The following is an 18206-nucleotide window of genomic DNA, read 5'->3' as shown; positions in this document are numbered from 1 at the left end:
TGAAGCCAGGATTGGGCCCCAGTGCTCCGGATCCGGAGCCTGTGCTGTGTTGCATTCTGCTGTTCTAGAGAATAGTGATTACAAAAGGTTATTTCGGTTGGGCACAATGGCTCACGCCTGTAATCCCAAAACTTTGGGAGGCCAAGGCAGGCAGATCACTTGAGGTCAGGAGTTTGAGACCAGCCTGGCCAACATGGCAAAACCCTGTCTCTACCAAAAGTACCAAAATTACCCAGGCATGATGGCACACACCTGTAATCCCAGCTACTCAGCAGACTGAGGCAGGAGAATCGCTTGAACCCAGGAAGCAGAGGTTGCAGTGAGCCGAGATTGTGCCACTGCACGCCAGCCTGGCGACAGAGCAAGACTCCGTCTCAAAACAAGAAAAAGAAGAAAAAAAAAAAGGTTGTCATCTCTTTTTGTATAAACCCATAGTTTTTCTCTGTATTAATATTTGAAGTGGTATTTTCTCAGAATAGCTTTACTTTGCATTATACTGTGGTAAAAGTTGATCTGATCAGTCACAATCCTTGGAAATTGATTTTTGCCTTATGTATCCATTCCCTGGATTTCATGGTATCTTTCATTATTTTATAATTTAGGAAAATAACCCAAATTATATGATTTACTTAGAAAAGGACATTTTGTAAGTGGTGGAAGTAAGGGAATTAGGTGTAAACTATTTCCATGCAACATCTGTGAGTCACCAAATATTTAAAAAATGGACACAGTCATGACTCTTATTATTATGCCCTTACATTTCCTATAAAGAAATCGATATAAATAATGGCAGTTTCTGGGTGAAGGGCACAAGTGCAGCTCTTGCCTATTGTTCACACACTTTTTATCAGAGATTTTGTTCTGATGACAGCGATGCTCATACCAGGCACCACCAGTGAATAGGTGTTGAATTGCCACCTGGTGTCCCTGAGAGTCTGGGCTATTTAATATCCTCACATTTGAAGTGATTTTTAACAGCTCTGTAAAGACAACCATTCCCACCTAATGTATTTCCCCCATGGCTTCAGCAAAGTTTTAAACATAAAAGAGAGAGTAATAAAAATATACAAAAGATACTGACATAAAAGATTGAATAAACCACAGAGAAAGGAAGTCAATGCTGAGGAGAGATTATGGAGAGATAACACGTCTTTTGATAAAGACGTCTTTTGATAAAGAATGTTGTACAGCATTCCAAGGCTTTATAGTATTTGAGCTGGGCAATAGATGGACATCCAGGGTGCTTTCTCCCCACCTGGAAGCTACTTGGCACATAAAGTTTCCTGATCTTTATTTTGACTTGATTCTCAGACCTCTAGCCCTGTGGCTGCTCATCTACTAGAATTACCGTTGTGCCCATTTAAATTTGCAAGCTATATGCCAAGAGCAGAAACCACCTCCTCCCCTGATGTTATTTATTATATATCTGGTGGACTGACTAAAGAAGTCTCTCATTTATTCTTAATTATTATCTATGCATTTATTATTATTATAGGTATTCTTACTCTACCAAGATTCAAATAATTATGAATGTCCAGTCTCTGTGGTCATGTGAATTCAACAAAACATTTCCCATATTCTCTGTTGTCTAGCAAGAGATATTGTAATATGATACCATGAGAAAAGCCCCAATCTAGGTATTGGTAGATGAGGGTTCTAGTCCTTAAAGAGAGCACTTTATATTTCTGTGTTCCAATTCACTTGGTCATGAAATAGCAGGAGTCAGTTATGTGGTCTCTACAATCCAGTCTAGGTATAAAATCTTCTCATTCATTATATACATGTTTAAATAGCCCTAAATTAAAAGGGGAAATATTTTCTACAGGTGATGACTAAACCACTAACACTACTAATTTCAGCCTATGTTATTAGTGCTCTGTTTTTTAAGCTCAGTCCAGACATTTAGATACTGCTGGACAGAGTGACCATTTTGCCAAAGATGGCTTCATACTCTTCCAGCCAGGCCAAGCTCCTGATAATATTCAGTTCTTCAAACCTGTTTTTTAAAAATTAATCTCGGAAGACTCTGCTCATTAATTATAGGCATGGTTTTTAGACAAAGATGTTTACTTTTTATTCTGCCACATGTATTGACATTTTCTCAGAGGCTTCTTAATGATAATTTGAATAATACCCACTCTAAATATATATATGTATTTTTATACATATATAAAGTATTGATAATTATTGTCTGACATGCACATGTACATAATTTTATTAAATGTTCTGTGTTTGTTCAGGCTGCTCACAAAGTTTGAAACTAAAGCTCACTAAAATCACACCATAATGCATTGCAGTATTACCTTTTGTAAAATCAGCTAATTAAACAAGAATTACTCTTACATTTAATGCATTCTCATTGTATTCTTTATGAGCAATAGGAATAAAATAAACCTATATCTTAGTATTTTATTTAAGCATACAAATAGTTACTATGGAAGTACTTTACACTGTTTCTACTGTAGTAGAATCTATATGATTAGTTTTCCATGGCTAGATAGTGATGGGAATTAATTATAGATTTACAGGCTCCTTCACTGGTTGATTGTGGGCATGTAATTTTACTGTCAGACTAATTTACTCTTTCTGATATTTGATGTGAATTATAATTGATAGTATTTTAATTCCATTTCCTGTATTAATTTTCTCATTTGATGTGATTTGCTCCATTTTCCTAATAGCAATTACTTGGCGAGCTGTCAGAGGTAACCCACATTCGTTCCCTCATGGCACTTCTTTTTAATGTAATTTTTTCGATTCAGTCTCTGGACTTAACACCCTCCAAATGTTCCAGCTGTGCTTGGTTTTCACTGCAGAGTTCCAAAGAAACCAAATTTAGAGGAAAAATGTGTAATTTAGAGTAGGTTAAATATTTAAGAACAGTTCAATTTTAATGGCTTTGTTGAGCTTACTTGCATAATTTCCCCTCTGAAGCAGCATCTTGTATGAATCAGGACCTTATCTCTCAATAGCATTCTTTAATTCTTTAGAATTTCTACTCAGCTGAAGTTGCTAAAGAAAAGTGACTCATTCCAACTTAATTATCAATAGGAAAGTAAATTTCTTATGGGGTCTATTAATTCTGCCTTCTTTCAGAGAAAGAGAGACAAAAAGATGCATTTTACTTCTAACAGAACTTTGTATTTGTGGGATATCACAGGCAAGAGTAAGGAAGTGACAGTTGGGTGCAAAAGTAGGTCCACACCAGGCTGACGAACCCTCCCAGTTCCTAGTTGGGGAGTCTGAGGGGTTTGTGAAGATGTGGTACTTTCAGTGTTAATTACTAGGAAAGTCTCAGACAAACCAAGAACAGTTGGTCAGAATTTCTTTTTTGAATTTGGAGCTTCAGTACCTTTGTTTCAGGAGAAGAGTGTTCAGAGTGCACTTCTGTTCTCCAAGACATTCTGTAAACTGAGACACACTGGAATCATTAATTCTGTAGCTTCAACAGAAAATAGCCAAGAGACAAACGTAAGGAAAGGAAGAGCAGTAGTTGGGTGGTAGGTAAAGAGGAGTAGAGAAGCTAGGGAGGGACACAGAAAAGTGACGTTAGGAGTCAGTGCTGATTCTTTTTCTTCCACATGAAGAATTTCCAACAGTTTCCATGGAAGAGCTGTCTTGGTTGCCATTCAGAACCAGTTGTCACGATTCAAGGAAGGTACTTCCCCCCTTTTCATGTCAGAGGTTGGAAACATGGGGCAGGAGGAGAGGACTAAGTAAAGAGGAAAATATGCAAGTAAATATAATTTATGGCATACATTTTCATATGGGTTTTCTTTAATCAAATATGTATTTTAAACCTATTATTTTGTTAGGTCATACTGATAAAGTTGCATTATGTAACAATGGCATGAATGAAATAAGGCACAGAACATTTGGTGAGTTTGTTTTCAAGCTTGATTGTGACAGTAACACAGTTTATTCACTTTCTCACAGTAGTATGTGATGACTAGCAAAAGCAAAAATTATGAGTCATGTCATGGAAAGCGGGCTCATGGCATTTTTGTTTGTTTAGGCTTTAAAAACAATAATTGAAACTATGATGCTTTTGAAACACTAATGTGAGAATTCATTAGCTCTTCATGAAATTATGTGCAGAGGACATTCTTGTCAAGGGAACATTGCGTATACATTAATCAGAAGACTTGTGTGTGTGCTAAGTATTACATTCTGGTGATGTTTGCTGTATTTTGACTGCTTTAAGTATTTTATTGGCCCAAATATAGGAAGATTGTTTTGTGGGGAATAATAATAACAATTCATTCTTTCATTCTAATACAGTATTGAATACATTAGAAATATTTCTAAGCCTTGAATGCTAAGGGGATTAGAAACTCAGTTTCTGTCCCACCTAACTCCCTTCTTTCACTCTGAGAATCTTACCCTCTACTCCCTCCTTCCCTCCCGTCCTGCCTCTCTCCTCCTTACCCTCCTTCTTCCCTCAGCATCTACCAGCATTATAAACACTCCTTTCAGATATACTTCCCTCCTTTCATAATACACTTCCCACTTCCTCGACCCCATCCCACTGGTCGGTGAGTAGCAGCTTTGAAACAAAGAGCTGAAAAGAATGAGGGCTCCTTCCCACACCGGTTTCCACAGGTGTTAGTCATTTGCCATGAAGGTGACTGATGAAGGTTGATGTGTTGTTTTTGAGTAATAGTTTAATGAAAAAAGTGATGTGTCTCTGTGTGGTGTGTATTTTTGTTTGTTTTTGATCTCTGTGGAAATTGGGAGGACTCTCTTAAAATCAATATTACCTGATATTTGGGCCATTTTAGAATTTAAAACTAAATGCTGTTCTAATCAAAGGACCAGATTACCAAAAGGTCTTTTTGCATGTAATATGCTAAGCCTAAATTAGAATAATTAAAATTGTGCCAGTGCAGTATCTAAACTTTGCCTTAATTACAAATAATTGCCCTGTATCTTTGATTCTAAAAAGAAAATGTGCCTTTTGAGAATTTGGAGCCTCTCACAATGCGTTACCTATTAAAATTGTTTTATTTAGATTTAAAGTGTTAACTATTGCGTGTGTTTTAATAAAGAATATTCACAAATGCTGTTTTATAGGTATTTTATAGGTATGCCTAACAATCATGTTTTTAAAATTATTAAAAAGCATTTTGTGACACCTACCTTTTTTAATACAAATGGCCACAGGTCCCTTTCTAGTATTCATTTGTGAGTTGCAATCATAAACATTTAAAAACCATACTATTACCCTCACAACCATCCACCTCACGACATTTCCATTTTAACGAGGGAAATTTCTAATTTTAATAAATTAGCATTAAGATGCTGGCAGAAGAAGTTATGCCTTGAACAAAATAATACCAATATTTTAAAATTATTTATTGGAAACAGAATTTAAAATCTTTGAATATAGCATACATTTAAAATGAGTAAGTGATGCTTTATGCTATTGACATTTAGACTTCCAGTACAATTGCAAATTATTATTAGCATAAATTTAAAAATAATTATAAATCTTTCTACCTCCCCTGGTCTTGTGTGATTCCAAGCCCAAATTCAGTTTTCTTGACATTTATTATTATAATACTACTATTTGCTATTGACGTAGCCTTGTGACTCCTTAACTGACATTTTGACTTTGAACAAATTATGTAGAATGTTTAAAATAAGATTTTTAATGGTCATTATACCATATAGGATTACAGATAAATTTGTAATGGGTTTGCAAGTAAGTTTAAAAATAGCCAACAATGTCCTATCCAAGTATAATTTGTTTTCCTAGCCTAGGTTTATATTTTTTAAATTTTAAGTTAATTATTTGCCTTTTTATAGAAACAAAGGATGGAGTATGGCCCAAGACCAGCTGATACTCCCCCTGCTCCATCACCTCCTCCAACACCAGCTCCTGTTCCTGTCCCCCTTCCCCCTTCCACTCCAGCACCTGTTCCTGTGTCAAAGGTCCCAGCAAATGTAACGCGTCAAAACAGCAGCTCCAGTGACAGTGGTGTCAATATCATGCGAGACAGCCAGAGACACAAACAACTTCCGGTGGACCGTAAGTTTCCCAGGGAGGCAAAAAATATCTTCTGCAAATTAAAAGCACTGCTAAGTAAAATATTGTTTACTGTTGATTCTGCTTGTATTAAATATAAATAATAGTCCTTTATACTTGCATGGTACTTAATAGATTGCAAAGATTTTCACCTGGTTTCTCATCACCTATGTGGTTCTGAGAAACAGGAAGTATTCTCTCCGCTCTCTAATGCATGCCTTTCTACTCCTTTTCCAATCTATCATGATGGTTGAATGCAGACTCTGGAGCCAGACATCCTGGACTTTGTATAGTGAAACAGCACATGCCAGCTGCCTGACCTTCAGTGGTTTAATTATCCTCTCAGCACTTCAATATCTGAGAAGTGGAGAAAAATAATAGTATCTACTTCATAGGATAAGCGTGAGGATTTAATGAGATAATTGCATAGAAAGCATCTAATTCAGTGCTTCTCAGCCAGGAGCGATTTTGTCCTCTTCTCCATCCTTCTGAGGACATTTGATACTGCCTGAAGACATTTTTGGTTGTCAAAACTGGGGGATGCTACTGATGTCTAATGGGTAGAGACCAGGGACACTTAGCAACAACTTACAATGCACTGGACAGCCTCCAACAAACGGAGTTATCTGGCCGAAAATGTCAATGGTGCTGAGGTTGAAAACCCCTGACTGATTCTGACACTGTATGATACATAATACGCAGTCACTAACTACATGCTGTCATTGTCGTCATCATCATCATAACCCTCCTACTTCTCTTCCTCTTGCTATTCACAGTAGCTGCACATTCACACTATGTTAATATAATCACCGGCCAATAGTAGTCTCAGATTTACCCTCCAAATTCAAATTTCATGTGACTTACGCTTCAGTGCCATATTTTCATAAATTTAAATTTGATGTTTCATATAAATGGTTTCTATGAAAACCATATTTAAATAAACTAAAAAGACACTATGACCAACTTTGGATTATCCTTATTTGTATTGTTGGTCAATAGCGGTGTAGATATTTTGAAAACTGAAGGTAATTTTAAGATAAATTTTGTTTAACCTTGTAGTATGTGGCATGTCAATTTAATCTCCAAATTTGGTGTTTTAAACGTATTATAAAGTTACTTTGCTTTATCTATACATGATATGTAAAAACTCTTGGAAAACCAGAGCTATGAAGATATTTCATATTTCCTCAATATGACAAAAGTATATAAAGTGTGTGTGTGTGTGTGTGTGTGTGAGAGAGAGAGAGAGAGAGAGAGAGAGAGAGAGAGACGGATATCTATTTTTCCCTCAGTGTGGGCCTCTCTTAGGGTTCTGCCTTCATTTTCCACATAAACATACTTTTTTACTATAGTTCATTCTATTTCCATTTCTTTCAGTACTGTTTGTATCATTGGGAAAAGAATGATTCCCAAATTAGTCATCATATTAAAATTCATCTCTGGCATCCAGATAACAGTATGGAACTATTAACTTTATAGCTGAGATTGGATGCTTTCTATTTATGTTGAAAACTAAATTACTGAATCTTTCACTCCCATTTTCATCCTCCTGTTTTTCTCGCCTCAGTAAGTCATTGCCACATCTGTTCAGTTGTGGACATTCTTGATAAATCAAAAAATAAAAAAGACACTAAAACTATTACTATTTAACAATTCTAAAAATTCTGATTAAATGCAATAAGCATAAGCCTACTTTTACTCATTAATTTTTCTCCCACAGTATGTCCAATTTAAATGACTGTCATATCTATCTTACCAGAAAACTAAAGGAAAAGTGAAGTTTTGGAAAGTGATTAGCTCTTTCTGTATGGCAAAAACAACTGTGTGTGTGAGTGTGTATAATCATAATAAAATAGAATATGCTACTAAGTTTTTAAAATTACGTGGAGTTTTTAAAAAGAGCTTTCTTTTTCAAAGACGCTAAAGACATAGTTTTAAGATGAGAAATTTCTATAAATATTTTTATTGAGTTCCCTAAGGAGAAAACTTCCTGTCAGAAATAACTGTTCCCTTCTTTATTCTTCCCACAAGTTTATAGCATTTCCCTCCCTAGAGACGTCAGCATAGTCATCTTTGACACGGTGGGACTCTTTCTCCAGGCCTAGCTGGGATCAGAGTTCATCGGCATCCAGTCCCCATTTGGAGCAGTGTGTGGGTTAGGACAGTCTGTTCTTTGTTCACTCTGAGAAACCAAGAATAACCTAGTGGGAAAGAGGCATAGTTTGCATACTTTTAAAGATAGAGAACTCTCCTGATAATTGTGACTCATCATTTTCAAGTCTGTTTTTCGTAAGTAAAAGGGTGGCATTGGTGTATAAAATATAAACATCTCTCCCAAAATTAACACACATACTTGTTTCCTCAGAATAATAGAAATCTTACAATATATTTGCAACTTATGTAAGTGCCTTTTTAAAATATCTCAGAAATACAGTTTGGCATTAAATAAATATATTTCTCTTTATAAAACAAATATTTCTTGATAACTTTATTGCAGAACAGTTGTTTTCTGAATGAATGTTAGGGCTTAATGTTCTTTTAGAACCAAACAGTACACATATTTCAGTGTGTGTTTATTGATAGCCAGATTTCTTTCAAAATATGCCTACTCATGCTACCCACATTCTCTGCTTACTGCCTAAACATCTGGTAAAAATAAAATGGAAGGAACTAGGAAGTAAATACTCATAGAAATCTATCAAGTAGCAGGTATGAACAGGGGGAAGAAGCCAACATGCCTGTTTTTACAGCGTAGCAAGTGGCCAGAGTGAAGCCCTTTTGTGGAAGTCTGTGTGTTGCCTATTCAAAGTAGCTGCGAAGCCTTGTGTCATAGAAGCTATTCAGACTGTTTTATCGCAGGATCCCAAAAGGTTCTCCTTTTATCCCTTTTAAGATACCAACACTTTAGTTGCTTTGTATTTCTCCCATTTCCTTTGAAATGCTAGTCCTTTTATTTGAGTTTAATCTTTTGTAATCAGAGTGTTATTTTAGAAAGGTGTAAAGTTATTCTGGTTTGTTGTGTGTTAGAACATTAGAAATGGAAACCAAAAGCCCAGGAACATGTTAGGCAGAGGGTTTTTTTTGTGCTTCCTGGAAGAAAACTATGCTGCAGACTGGTGATGATCAATATACTGGCAAAGTCAGCAGATAAGAAACCAAATCTTTTAATATGGTGATACATTTTATTTTTTTTCCCTTTGAGATGCACTCATATGCTGTTTGACAGTTTGATGTAGTGATTTTTTAAAAGGTAACTAATGAAATGCATGTAATGTATACTTAAATGTAACAATCAATAGTATTCTCTCTCTCTCAGTCTCTCTAGCACACCCTACTCCTCCCTCCCTCCCCCTTTCCCCTTTTTGACTTCTCCTTCAAAAGATTTCCTAGATACTTGAGGCATTAAAAAAATTAGACTGAAATAACACTATCCACACTTTCCCTTATTTCCCAGGGGCACCAAACACTTTCTAAAACCCTTTCCCCTAGGGGAAAAAAATCATAGAACATTGGTCACAAAAAGGTCCATGAGTGACGAGGTTATTGTCACTTGCCAACTTAGATTGTTCTTATTTCTTGAAAGTGAAAACAAACAAGGTAACATACCTATGTATAGATACACACATATTTTTAAATACACAGACACGTTATTCCCCTTCCCATACTTTTATGTCTTTCCTATTTTTGTCATGACAGTATGTTCATATACACACACATCTTTTCCATTAACACAAATGACGAGGAAAAAGGAGTAGCTAGGGAAGTTAATCAAAGGTGATTTTAATGACTTTGGCTATAAAACAGCCCTGTGCGGAAAGTCAGAAGATCCAATTCTAGCTAAATTATTCTACTAATTGAAATGTGACTTTGACAGATCATTTCTCTGTTTTTGGCCTTCATTTTCTTATCTGGTTATTTAAGGGGTTTGTACATGATGATTCTCAAAGTCTCAGTGAAAAAGTCAGCAGACTGCCTCATTCATTCAGTCAACAAGTAGTTATTGAATTAAAGCACCGTTCCAGGTGTTAGGATATAGATGCAAACAAAAAAAGGGAAGCGTCCTTTTTCTCCTCAGGCTTACATTTTAATGAAAGGAGGTAGTTTAAAAAACGATTAAGTTGGCTGGGCGTGGTGACTCATGCCTGTAATCCCAGCACTTTGGGAGGCTGAGGCGGGCGGATCACGAGGTCAGCAGATTGAGACCATCCTGGCCAAAAGGATGAAACCCCATCTCTACTAAAAATACAAAAATTAGCTGGGCGCGGGCATGGTGGTACACACCTGTAGTCCCAGCTACTCAGGAGGCTGAGGCAGGAGAATCGCTTGAACCCAGGAGGTGGAGGTTGCAGTGAGCCAAGATCACACCACTGCACTCCAGCTTGGCGACAGAGCAAGACTCCATTTCACAAAAACAAACAAACAAACAAAACAAACAAACAAACAAAAAAAACAATTAAGTTGATAGACAAAACGATGAAGAAGGTGGTAAGTGGTTTGGAGACTAATAAAACTATGTGGATAGAGAGTGCTTTGGGGGAGGGGTTGCAATTTTATATACATCTGGGGGAAATGTAAAGGTGGGGTGGAATAAGCCATGTGAAGATGCAGGGGAAAGCATTCCAGGCAGAGGAGACTGGAATGGCCTTTAAATTTGAAGAGCGCCAAGGGAGCCATTGGGAGCAAGAGTGAAGGGCTCCAGAAGAGTTGTGGAGTGGCTTTAGAGAGGTGGAGGTCTTGTAGGGCCTTTTACTGGGAGTAATTAGGATCACTTGGGAATGTTTTGAGCAGAGGAGCTGCAACATCTTACAATTTTTTTTTGTTTTTTGAGACGGAGTCTTGCTCTCTTGCCAGGCTGGACTACCGTGGCGCGATCTTGGCTCACTACAACCTCCACCTCCTGGGTTCAAGCGATTCTCCTGCCTCAGGCTCCCAAGTAGCTGGGGCTACAGGCACGCGCGACCATGCCCAGCTAATTTTTGTATTTTTAGTAGGACGGGGTTTCACCATGTTGGCCAGGATGGTCTTGATTTCTTGACCTTGCGATCCACCTGCCTCAGCCTCCCAAAGTGCTTGGATTACAGGCGTGAGCCACCTGGCCTGACTACATTTTAGAAGAATCACTTAGTTGTTATATTGAGAAGAGAATGAAGAGAAAGGGGTAGGGTGGTAGGGAGTGGAAACAGAGAGATCTGTTAATAGGCTGGTGACTCAGACCAAGCTGGCAACAGAAAGAATACAGTGGAATCATTGGATTTTGGATACATTATGAGGTCGGACTAACAGGATCTGCTAATGAATTAGATATAGCATAGGACAGAGAATCAAGTGCAGCTCCGTGGTATTTTGCCAGAACTGGAAAGATAGAATTGTCATTAAGTGAGTTGAGAAGTCTAAAAAGCAAGTCTAAGAGTTTATAAAAGCAAGCTTCAGGAAGAAGATCAGGAATTCCGGTTTGGGCATGCTATATTGACATGCATTTGAGCTATTTAGCAGATATCCAAATGAATATATCAAGTGGACAACATATATGGACCTAAGTTCCGAGTAAGAGGACTGGAAAAATAATTTGGTAACCATCATCTTTTAAATGGCCGTGGACCTAAGCACAGTGGTCACTGATGGAGGTAGTGCCGGCAGAGATGAGTCTCAGGATTGTCCCCTAGAGCACCTTAATATTACTTAGTTGGAGAGATGAGAATATTCAGAAGAGGATCCGGAGAAGGGGAATCCAGAGACATGGGAGGAAAATGAGGAGACTGTAGTATCCTGAAGGCCACAGGAAGAAAATGTTTCCAGGAGGAATCTCCTGCTTCAAATGTGTGCTGATAGGTTAAATGAGATAGTAGCTGGGAAAGAATTGGCTGGAGTTTAGCAAAGTGTAGTAGAGAGATGGGGGGAAAGCAAAATTGAATTTTGATGACATTAAGAAAAAATAGGAGAATGGGAATTAGAGTCCACTAGTACAGGCAACTTTTCATGGACTTTTGCTGTAAAAGGAGCAGAAAAATGGCCAGTAGCTGGGAAAGGACATGGTAAAAAGGGCTTGTTTAAAGGTAACAGAAATCATAAAATAATAGCATGTTTGCAGGCTGATGAACTGATTCAGTGAAGAAGGAAAATTAATAACAGGATAAATAAGGGAGAAATGACTATTTGAATAGGCAGAGAACTTGAGGCCTAGTGCATACATGGAGGGTTAGCCTTGGAAACAGGGAGACAGCTCCTATATAACATAATAGGAAGGCAGGCAGAGCATATGGGGAAAGTGCTGGTAGGGGAACATACGGAGGTTTTCTTCCAACTCTTTTGTTCATAAATTAGGAAATGAGATCATCAGCTCAAGGTGAGGATTGGGGAATAGGGTTAGGGGTTTGTAGAGAGAAAGTAGAATATATTCAATACTTGTCTAAGACAGTGGGCAGTTACATGACCTTAGGCAAGATTTCTCAAGCCGGGCCCTCTTGGCCTTTGAGGCTGGGTTATTCTCTGCTGTAGGAGAGGCTGACATTATAGAATTATAGAACGTTTTGTGCATCCCAGGCTTCTACCCACTGTGTGACAGCAGCAGCCTTTCCCCTTTTTCTTCCTCAATTGTGACAACCAAAAGTGTCTCCAGATATTCCCAAATGTCCTCTGGGGCCAAAATTGTCCCCAGTTGAGAGCCACCAGTCTAAAGAAATGTAGTATGATTGTCAGGAAGCATTAACGCCAAGTTAAGGTTCATAATCATGAATTTAACATGAGATCATTCAGCATTGTTGTGTTATATTCAGCTGTGCAGGTGCAGGCACAGAATACGCAGAAAGTTAGATTTAACCAGGATTGGGGTTTTGCCAAAGGAGTACAATGAAGTGACTAGAGAAGAGCCAGGGAGTTATTTTAATAATTGATCATGGAATTTATACCAGGCGAGGATAAAAGTGAGGAAAGATGGTAGGAACACTAGATTGTAGGTCCTCCTGGGGTCAAAGGATTATAGAGATTGGCTTCTAGAGAGGGTGATGTAATATTAGGGATTTTCAAAAACAACCTACTCCCTGTTGGTGTCTAGGAAGGAAATCTCAGATGGAGGAAGTACAGGATGAACTCATCCACAGACTGACCATTGGTCGGAGTGCCGCTCAGAAGAAATTCCATGTGCCCCGGCAGAACGTGCCAGTTATCAATATCACTTACGACTCCACACCAGAGGATGTGAAGACGTGGTTACAGTCAAAGGGATTCAACCCTGTGTGAGTCTCTCTCTGAATACCTTGCAATTCTGTGTGTACAACATGCATTGTTTTCAATTTGCTTACTTAGATGTCACAGATAACTCTTAAAAGACATAAGGGCACAGACTGCATACTTTGTGCCATACTCAAGAAATCACTATAGCTGTTCATAGCTGAGAAAGAACTAAAATAAGCATATAATTATCATTTGATGCCACCCCATTCTCGAGTTGGTAGTATCTGTTCATTATTAGTTCTTTAAGCAAACTGTCGGCAGCTTTCACGCCCAGTAGCTTCTTTTCTCCATCAGATTACTCTGATGTAACCTAGGTAGGACCATGGTCTTAGCAGAACTTCCTAGACCACATAGGACATACAGCACAAGTTTTCCTCCTGCTGCAGGTTATAGTGTCTCTGGCAAATAAGAAATAGACAGTGTTACCTGGCATCAATTATAATCTTAATAGAACTTTTCCTTTAATAAACCCATAGTAAAGGTTCTATTTATCTATCTAAAAGTCTATAAACATTTCACATGTATTTGGCACATTGAACTATTAGAATAATACATATTCAAGGGACCTTGACATATTATAAACTCACCTACCCAGCATGATTGAAAAATGAGGTACAATGGTTGGTCAATTGCCAGGTTACTAGAAAGTTACCTATTCCTTCTATGAAACACCAAATCCCAAGGAATTGGTATTAAACAATGACCCTAAACCCAATTGGCTCCTTTTTGATACTTTGTAATTAATCTGTATAGCCTCGCGGTCATCATCATGAAAGAAGCTTGTCATTGCCCTGACTATAAAGACTGTGGTGGCATTTAATAAGGGTTCCAGGGTATGGAACACTTAGAAAAGAGAAGTTACTGGCAGGAACAGATACTTTTCTCCTTTGTTTGCAGGCAATATTTTTAATGCTCAGTTTCTTTTTCTTTTCTTTCTTTCAGGACTGTCAATAGTCTTGGAGTATTAAATGGTGCACAACTTTTCTCCCTCAATAAGGATGAACTGAGGACAGTCTGCCCTGAAGGAGCGAGAGTCTATAGCCAAATCACTGTACAAAAAGCTGCATTAGAGGTATGACTTGTCAACCTAAGGTGGTGTTTTTCTGCAAATTGAAAGCTCTGGGAACAACTGTTTATGTCCATATTGGCCAATTTCCCTTTCTTAGCAGAGCTGAATTAAATTTAACTCTGCTTTTGTAAATTTGTGACTGAGATCATCAATGACATTTTCCGGAAGGTTAATTTGTTGTAAATGCTCGTATGACGTGAAGCTTGAGCACATACTTTTGGACACTTAACAAAAAGCATAATGTTCTCATTTTATATGTATTCTCTACTTCTATAGGAAATTTAATTTTGACATAACAGTGGAAATTAGCTTCTGAGTGAGTAAGAGCCTTAAGAGGCCAGAACACTCGCCTAGTCTTAATATATATATTTTGAGATTCTAATAGTGTATAGGTTATAAGGTTGTAAAACCCTGGCTGTGTGTGTTAGGTCTAGTAATACATCTCAATAATGGGGAAAGATACATTAGGTAGAGATCACTGAAAATAAAGAGCCCTGAAAAGTATTTAGTCACAATGGTCTGTATGAAAGCAGGAGAATCCATGTTTCTAGATTGGTTTATACTAAGCTGCAAATATCCTATTTTAGACTTAAAATGTGCTGTGTACGGGTAGTAGTTTCCAACTGTTACATCTCACAGTTCTTAATAGTTTCATGAAAATTATACTTGGACTCAAATGAAAGAATGTAGGCTTTGGCATGAAATTGATCCATGATCATCTCTAACAGGTATATTCTATAAATTCAATAGTTAAATAATTCAGGGTAAAATCACTTCATGCATATCACCCCATAGCCATTCTGAATCCACAGAAATTATATTTCCCTCGGAGGTTTTCCCTACAACATTGATCTTGAAGACTCCATATTAAGATTTGATTGCTTTCCACATGTTGAATGTTATTAAGGATTATATATTTTTCTCAAGCAGTTTTACCACTATATTTAATTTTGTTGAGAGTGTATAATTACTTCTTCAAGGCAAGTTAGAAAATTTCATATTCCTAAAATTTCTGAATTCCTTCATCCCACACCTGCCTATCATTATTGTCATTTGCTGTCACCACCCACTTCAGGATGGCCTCTTGCTTCTTGTTCTCTTCCTATTCTCTGGATGGGAACTGAGGCAGAGGCTGACCACCTGAGGTTCTTCATGTTCCTCAGCCACCTTCTACCACCTCACCCTTTCCTTGGATCTAGTTAATCTTTTAGATTATTCACCTCTGTTGCCAGAGACTTCAGTTGATGGGAAAGCAAAGCCAGCATGATCGGAGGGTCAGAACTATATGGAGGGGAAACTGGGTGAATTCTGAGCCCACTCTGGCCTGAGTTAAAATCTTCTAAAGGCAGATCAGTATCTTGTTTGACCCCAAAAGATAATTTACCATGTTATTATGCTTATTGTACACATACCCTCTTTTTTCTCTCAGCAAACCTACAGTACTACACATACATTATTGATTATCTTTATCACGTTCTAATGAAAGGCCTGGTGGGTGAATTGCCTTAACAGACTTTACAAAATGAAAAATTATTGTGATATATGAGTGAAGTGCAGAAGCTTCACTTAAAAAGGGGAGCTGTTAGCTTTCCTAAAGAGATACTCGAAGAAAACCACAGTCCACTTTTGTCCTGAGCCATTTCATGATATGACCTGCAGCCTGCACGATTCAGTAACCATCTTGTCTGAACTATTTATCTTTCAGGATAGCAGTGGCAGCTCCGAGTTACAAGAAATTATGAGAAGACGACAGGAAAAAATCAGTGCTGCTGCTAGTGATTCAGGAGTGGAATCTTTTGATGAAGGAAGCAGTCACTAATTTGTTTGTTTGTTTTTAAACTCCATTGTTTTTGGCATTATTCCAACATGCTTTGTTTTAAGAAGCCTTGAAGGGAATGTCAGATTCATTTTTCTGGGTGTAATTTATCGCCATAAAAGACCCATGCAAACCTGAGTGAGCACAGGATTTGCTTCTAGGCGCATTATTTTTATTGAAACTGAAAAAATTTAAACTGAATTTTTTGACCTTGGAAAATATTTTTCTTACTTTACCAAGGTGAAGTCTCCTTTATTAGATTAATTATTCGATCCCCATCCCGGGGTATAAGCAGGAATTGTTTTGATGGTGGTGGCGTTCTTCACTGCAACAAAGCAACAGTATTGTCCATGATTCAAAATCTAAGCAGTTTCGATTGTGCCTGTGAATATGGTGTCTGTCATTCAGGGCGTAGCTCACTGTAGGCTAGCCTCTGCTTACTTAGGTCTCTTCTCTGACATAATCAATGGAAGAATATTTAGATTTATTTAAAGTTCTTAATGCCAACAGTTTAAAACAATTAAAACATTTGAATGAACTGTAAAGTACAGCCATACCTTGGACATGCAAATATCAATCTATGGAGCATTCTCAAGACAGTTTGTCGTGGCTCTGTCAATTGCAGTTCCTTGTGTAGCTTGTATTTTGATTTAGTTTGTATTCTGCTTATTATGTATACTGTGTTCTTATATATGAGAAAGCACAAATGGGAAAGAGGTCATGTCTGCTCAAAGTCTAGCAAAGGAAGTAGTCTGCATTGGTGTGCATTACAGTATTTTGCTTAATGAAAGCCTCAGTTCTGAATGTTGATATAAGTAGTTAAAAGGAAATGGGGCCATTTTATGTGTTTATCTGTGTCAAGTCTTTCTGGTATTAAGAAGCACTTAATTTACACATATTTTAATCCTGTGAAAGAGTCCACATAGAGAAAAGAAAGATACCTAACCTTCAACAAATGTTATTTTTGGAAACACAATTTTTGTCATTAAATGTTATATTATTTCACATATATAAAACAGATGTTATGTAAGAATGTTGTATATTTTAACATAAATCATTTAGAGAAATTATCTAGATTCATTAATTTTCATAGTGCCTTTTTCACATGAGTCAGCTGGAAAGTCTGCAATAAACAGTATTTGCTGTCTGTTAATAACTGGCTTCTGTCTCCTTGGCAAAAAGGATCTGTGCTATATGGGCTGAGGATTCGAGTTGAGTGTAATGGGAAAAAATGAAGATCCACATTTTTTAAAAACTGTGTATTATTCTATTTCTGAGTGGGTAGAGAAACTCTAGAATACTTTTTTCAGTTATTTTTCTTCTTTTCGCCTCTCATTTCATTATCTTTTCCTTCTACCATCTAGTCATATTTGGTAATGGTAATGGAACTAATTTACACTGCACTTATGATTGCTAAATGCTTCCACATAAATGCTTTCCTGGATATTTACAACAGCTCTATATGAGTTATTACAGATGAGGAGAGTTAGCTTCCTAGAAGCTAATTTTCCCCAGATCCTGAAGGATGTGGGAGTTTCTCATCTTACATCTCTTGGTCTCTCTATAACACTGCCCCTTGGATAAAGTGGAACAAACATGAGCATGATAAAGGCGAATTAGTTTAGATCTTTTACATTTCAGAAGGACTGATACATATGCATAGTTTAGCCTTTATTGAAAGGGATAAGATGAAAGAAAATAAGATTCAAAAGTTAAAATAACCTGTGTGTAAAATCGCATATGAAAAGAATTGGTGTAATTTACATCTTTATGTAAGATGCCAAAGGAATGTATCACAGAGGTAGTAATTGCAGAAAGCAGTCACATCAGCTAAGGATGTGGGAACAAAGAGAAGAGGTTCCTGGAATTTAGAATCTTGAGAGAGCAGCACTACAGAGTTTGGATCCAGACATCTGAGGGGTTTGGTCACTGCTCTCTGAGGATTTGAGGAAAGACCCCACAAGGCTAACAGGGGAACACAACCTAATCAGTGCTTTTGCCTCAGGTATTTAGGAAAGGTTTCAGGAATTGAAAAACAGTTTAGAAAATCCATGGCTCTGAGA

General features: G+C 37.4%; 1 protein-coding gene across 6 annotated transcripts in view; it reads left to right on the top strand.

Moving 5' to 3' along the window:
- EPS8 (epidermal growth factor receptor pathway substrate 8) overlaps positions 1-17296 on the top strand; it is a 167416-nt gene extending 150120 nt beyond the window's left edge. For 3 of the 6 annotated variants that reach the window (XM_017945693.2, XM_009180291.4, XM_003906064.5), the window contains exons 18-21: positions 5809-6031; positions 13080-13260; positions 14201-14330; positions 16033-16189. In XM_017945693.2, coding sequence (XP_017801182.1) covers positions 5809-6031; positions 13080-13260; positions 14201-14330; positions 16033-16146 — 648 coding nt within the window. In that variant the 3' untranslated portion in view covers positions 16147-16189. Of the gene's footprint in view, positions 1-5808; positions 6032-13079; positions 13261-14200; positions 14331-16032 lie in introns of all 6 variants that reach the window. The other 3 variants (XM_017945692.2, XM_031650312.1, XM_009180290.4) reach the window with 2 other exon arrangements.
- The last annotated feature ends 910 nt before the right edge of the window (positions 17297-18206 follow it).

The sequence above is a fragment of the Papio anubis genome, chromosome 9 (genome assembly GCF_008728515.1).
Source record: "Papio anubis isolate 15944 chromosome 9, Panubis1.0, whole genome shotgun sequence".
Classification (NCBI taxonomy): Eukaryota; Metazoa; Chordata; class Mammalia; order Primates; family Cercopithecidae; genus Papio; species Papio anubis.
The sequence above is the reverse complement of the archived record's forward strand: the minus strand, read 5'-3'. Positions and strand labels throughout refer to the sequence as shown.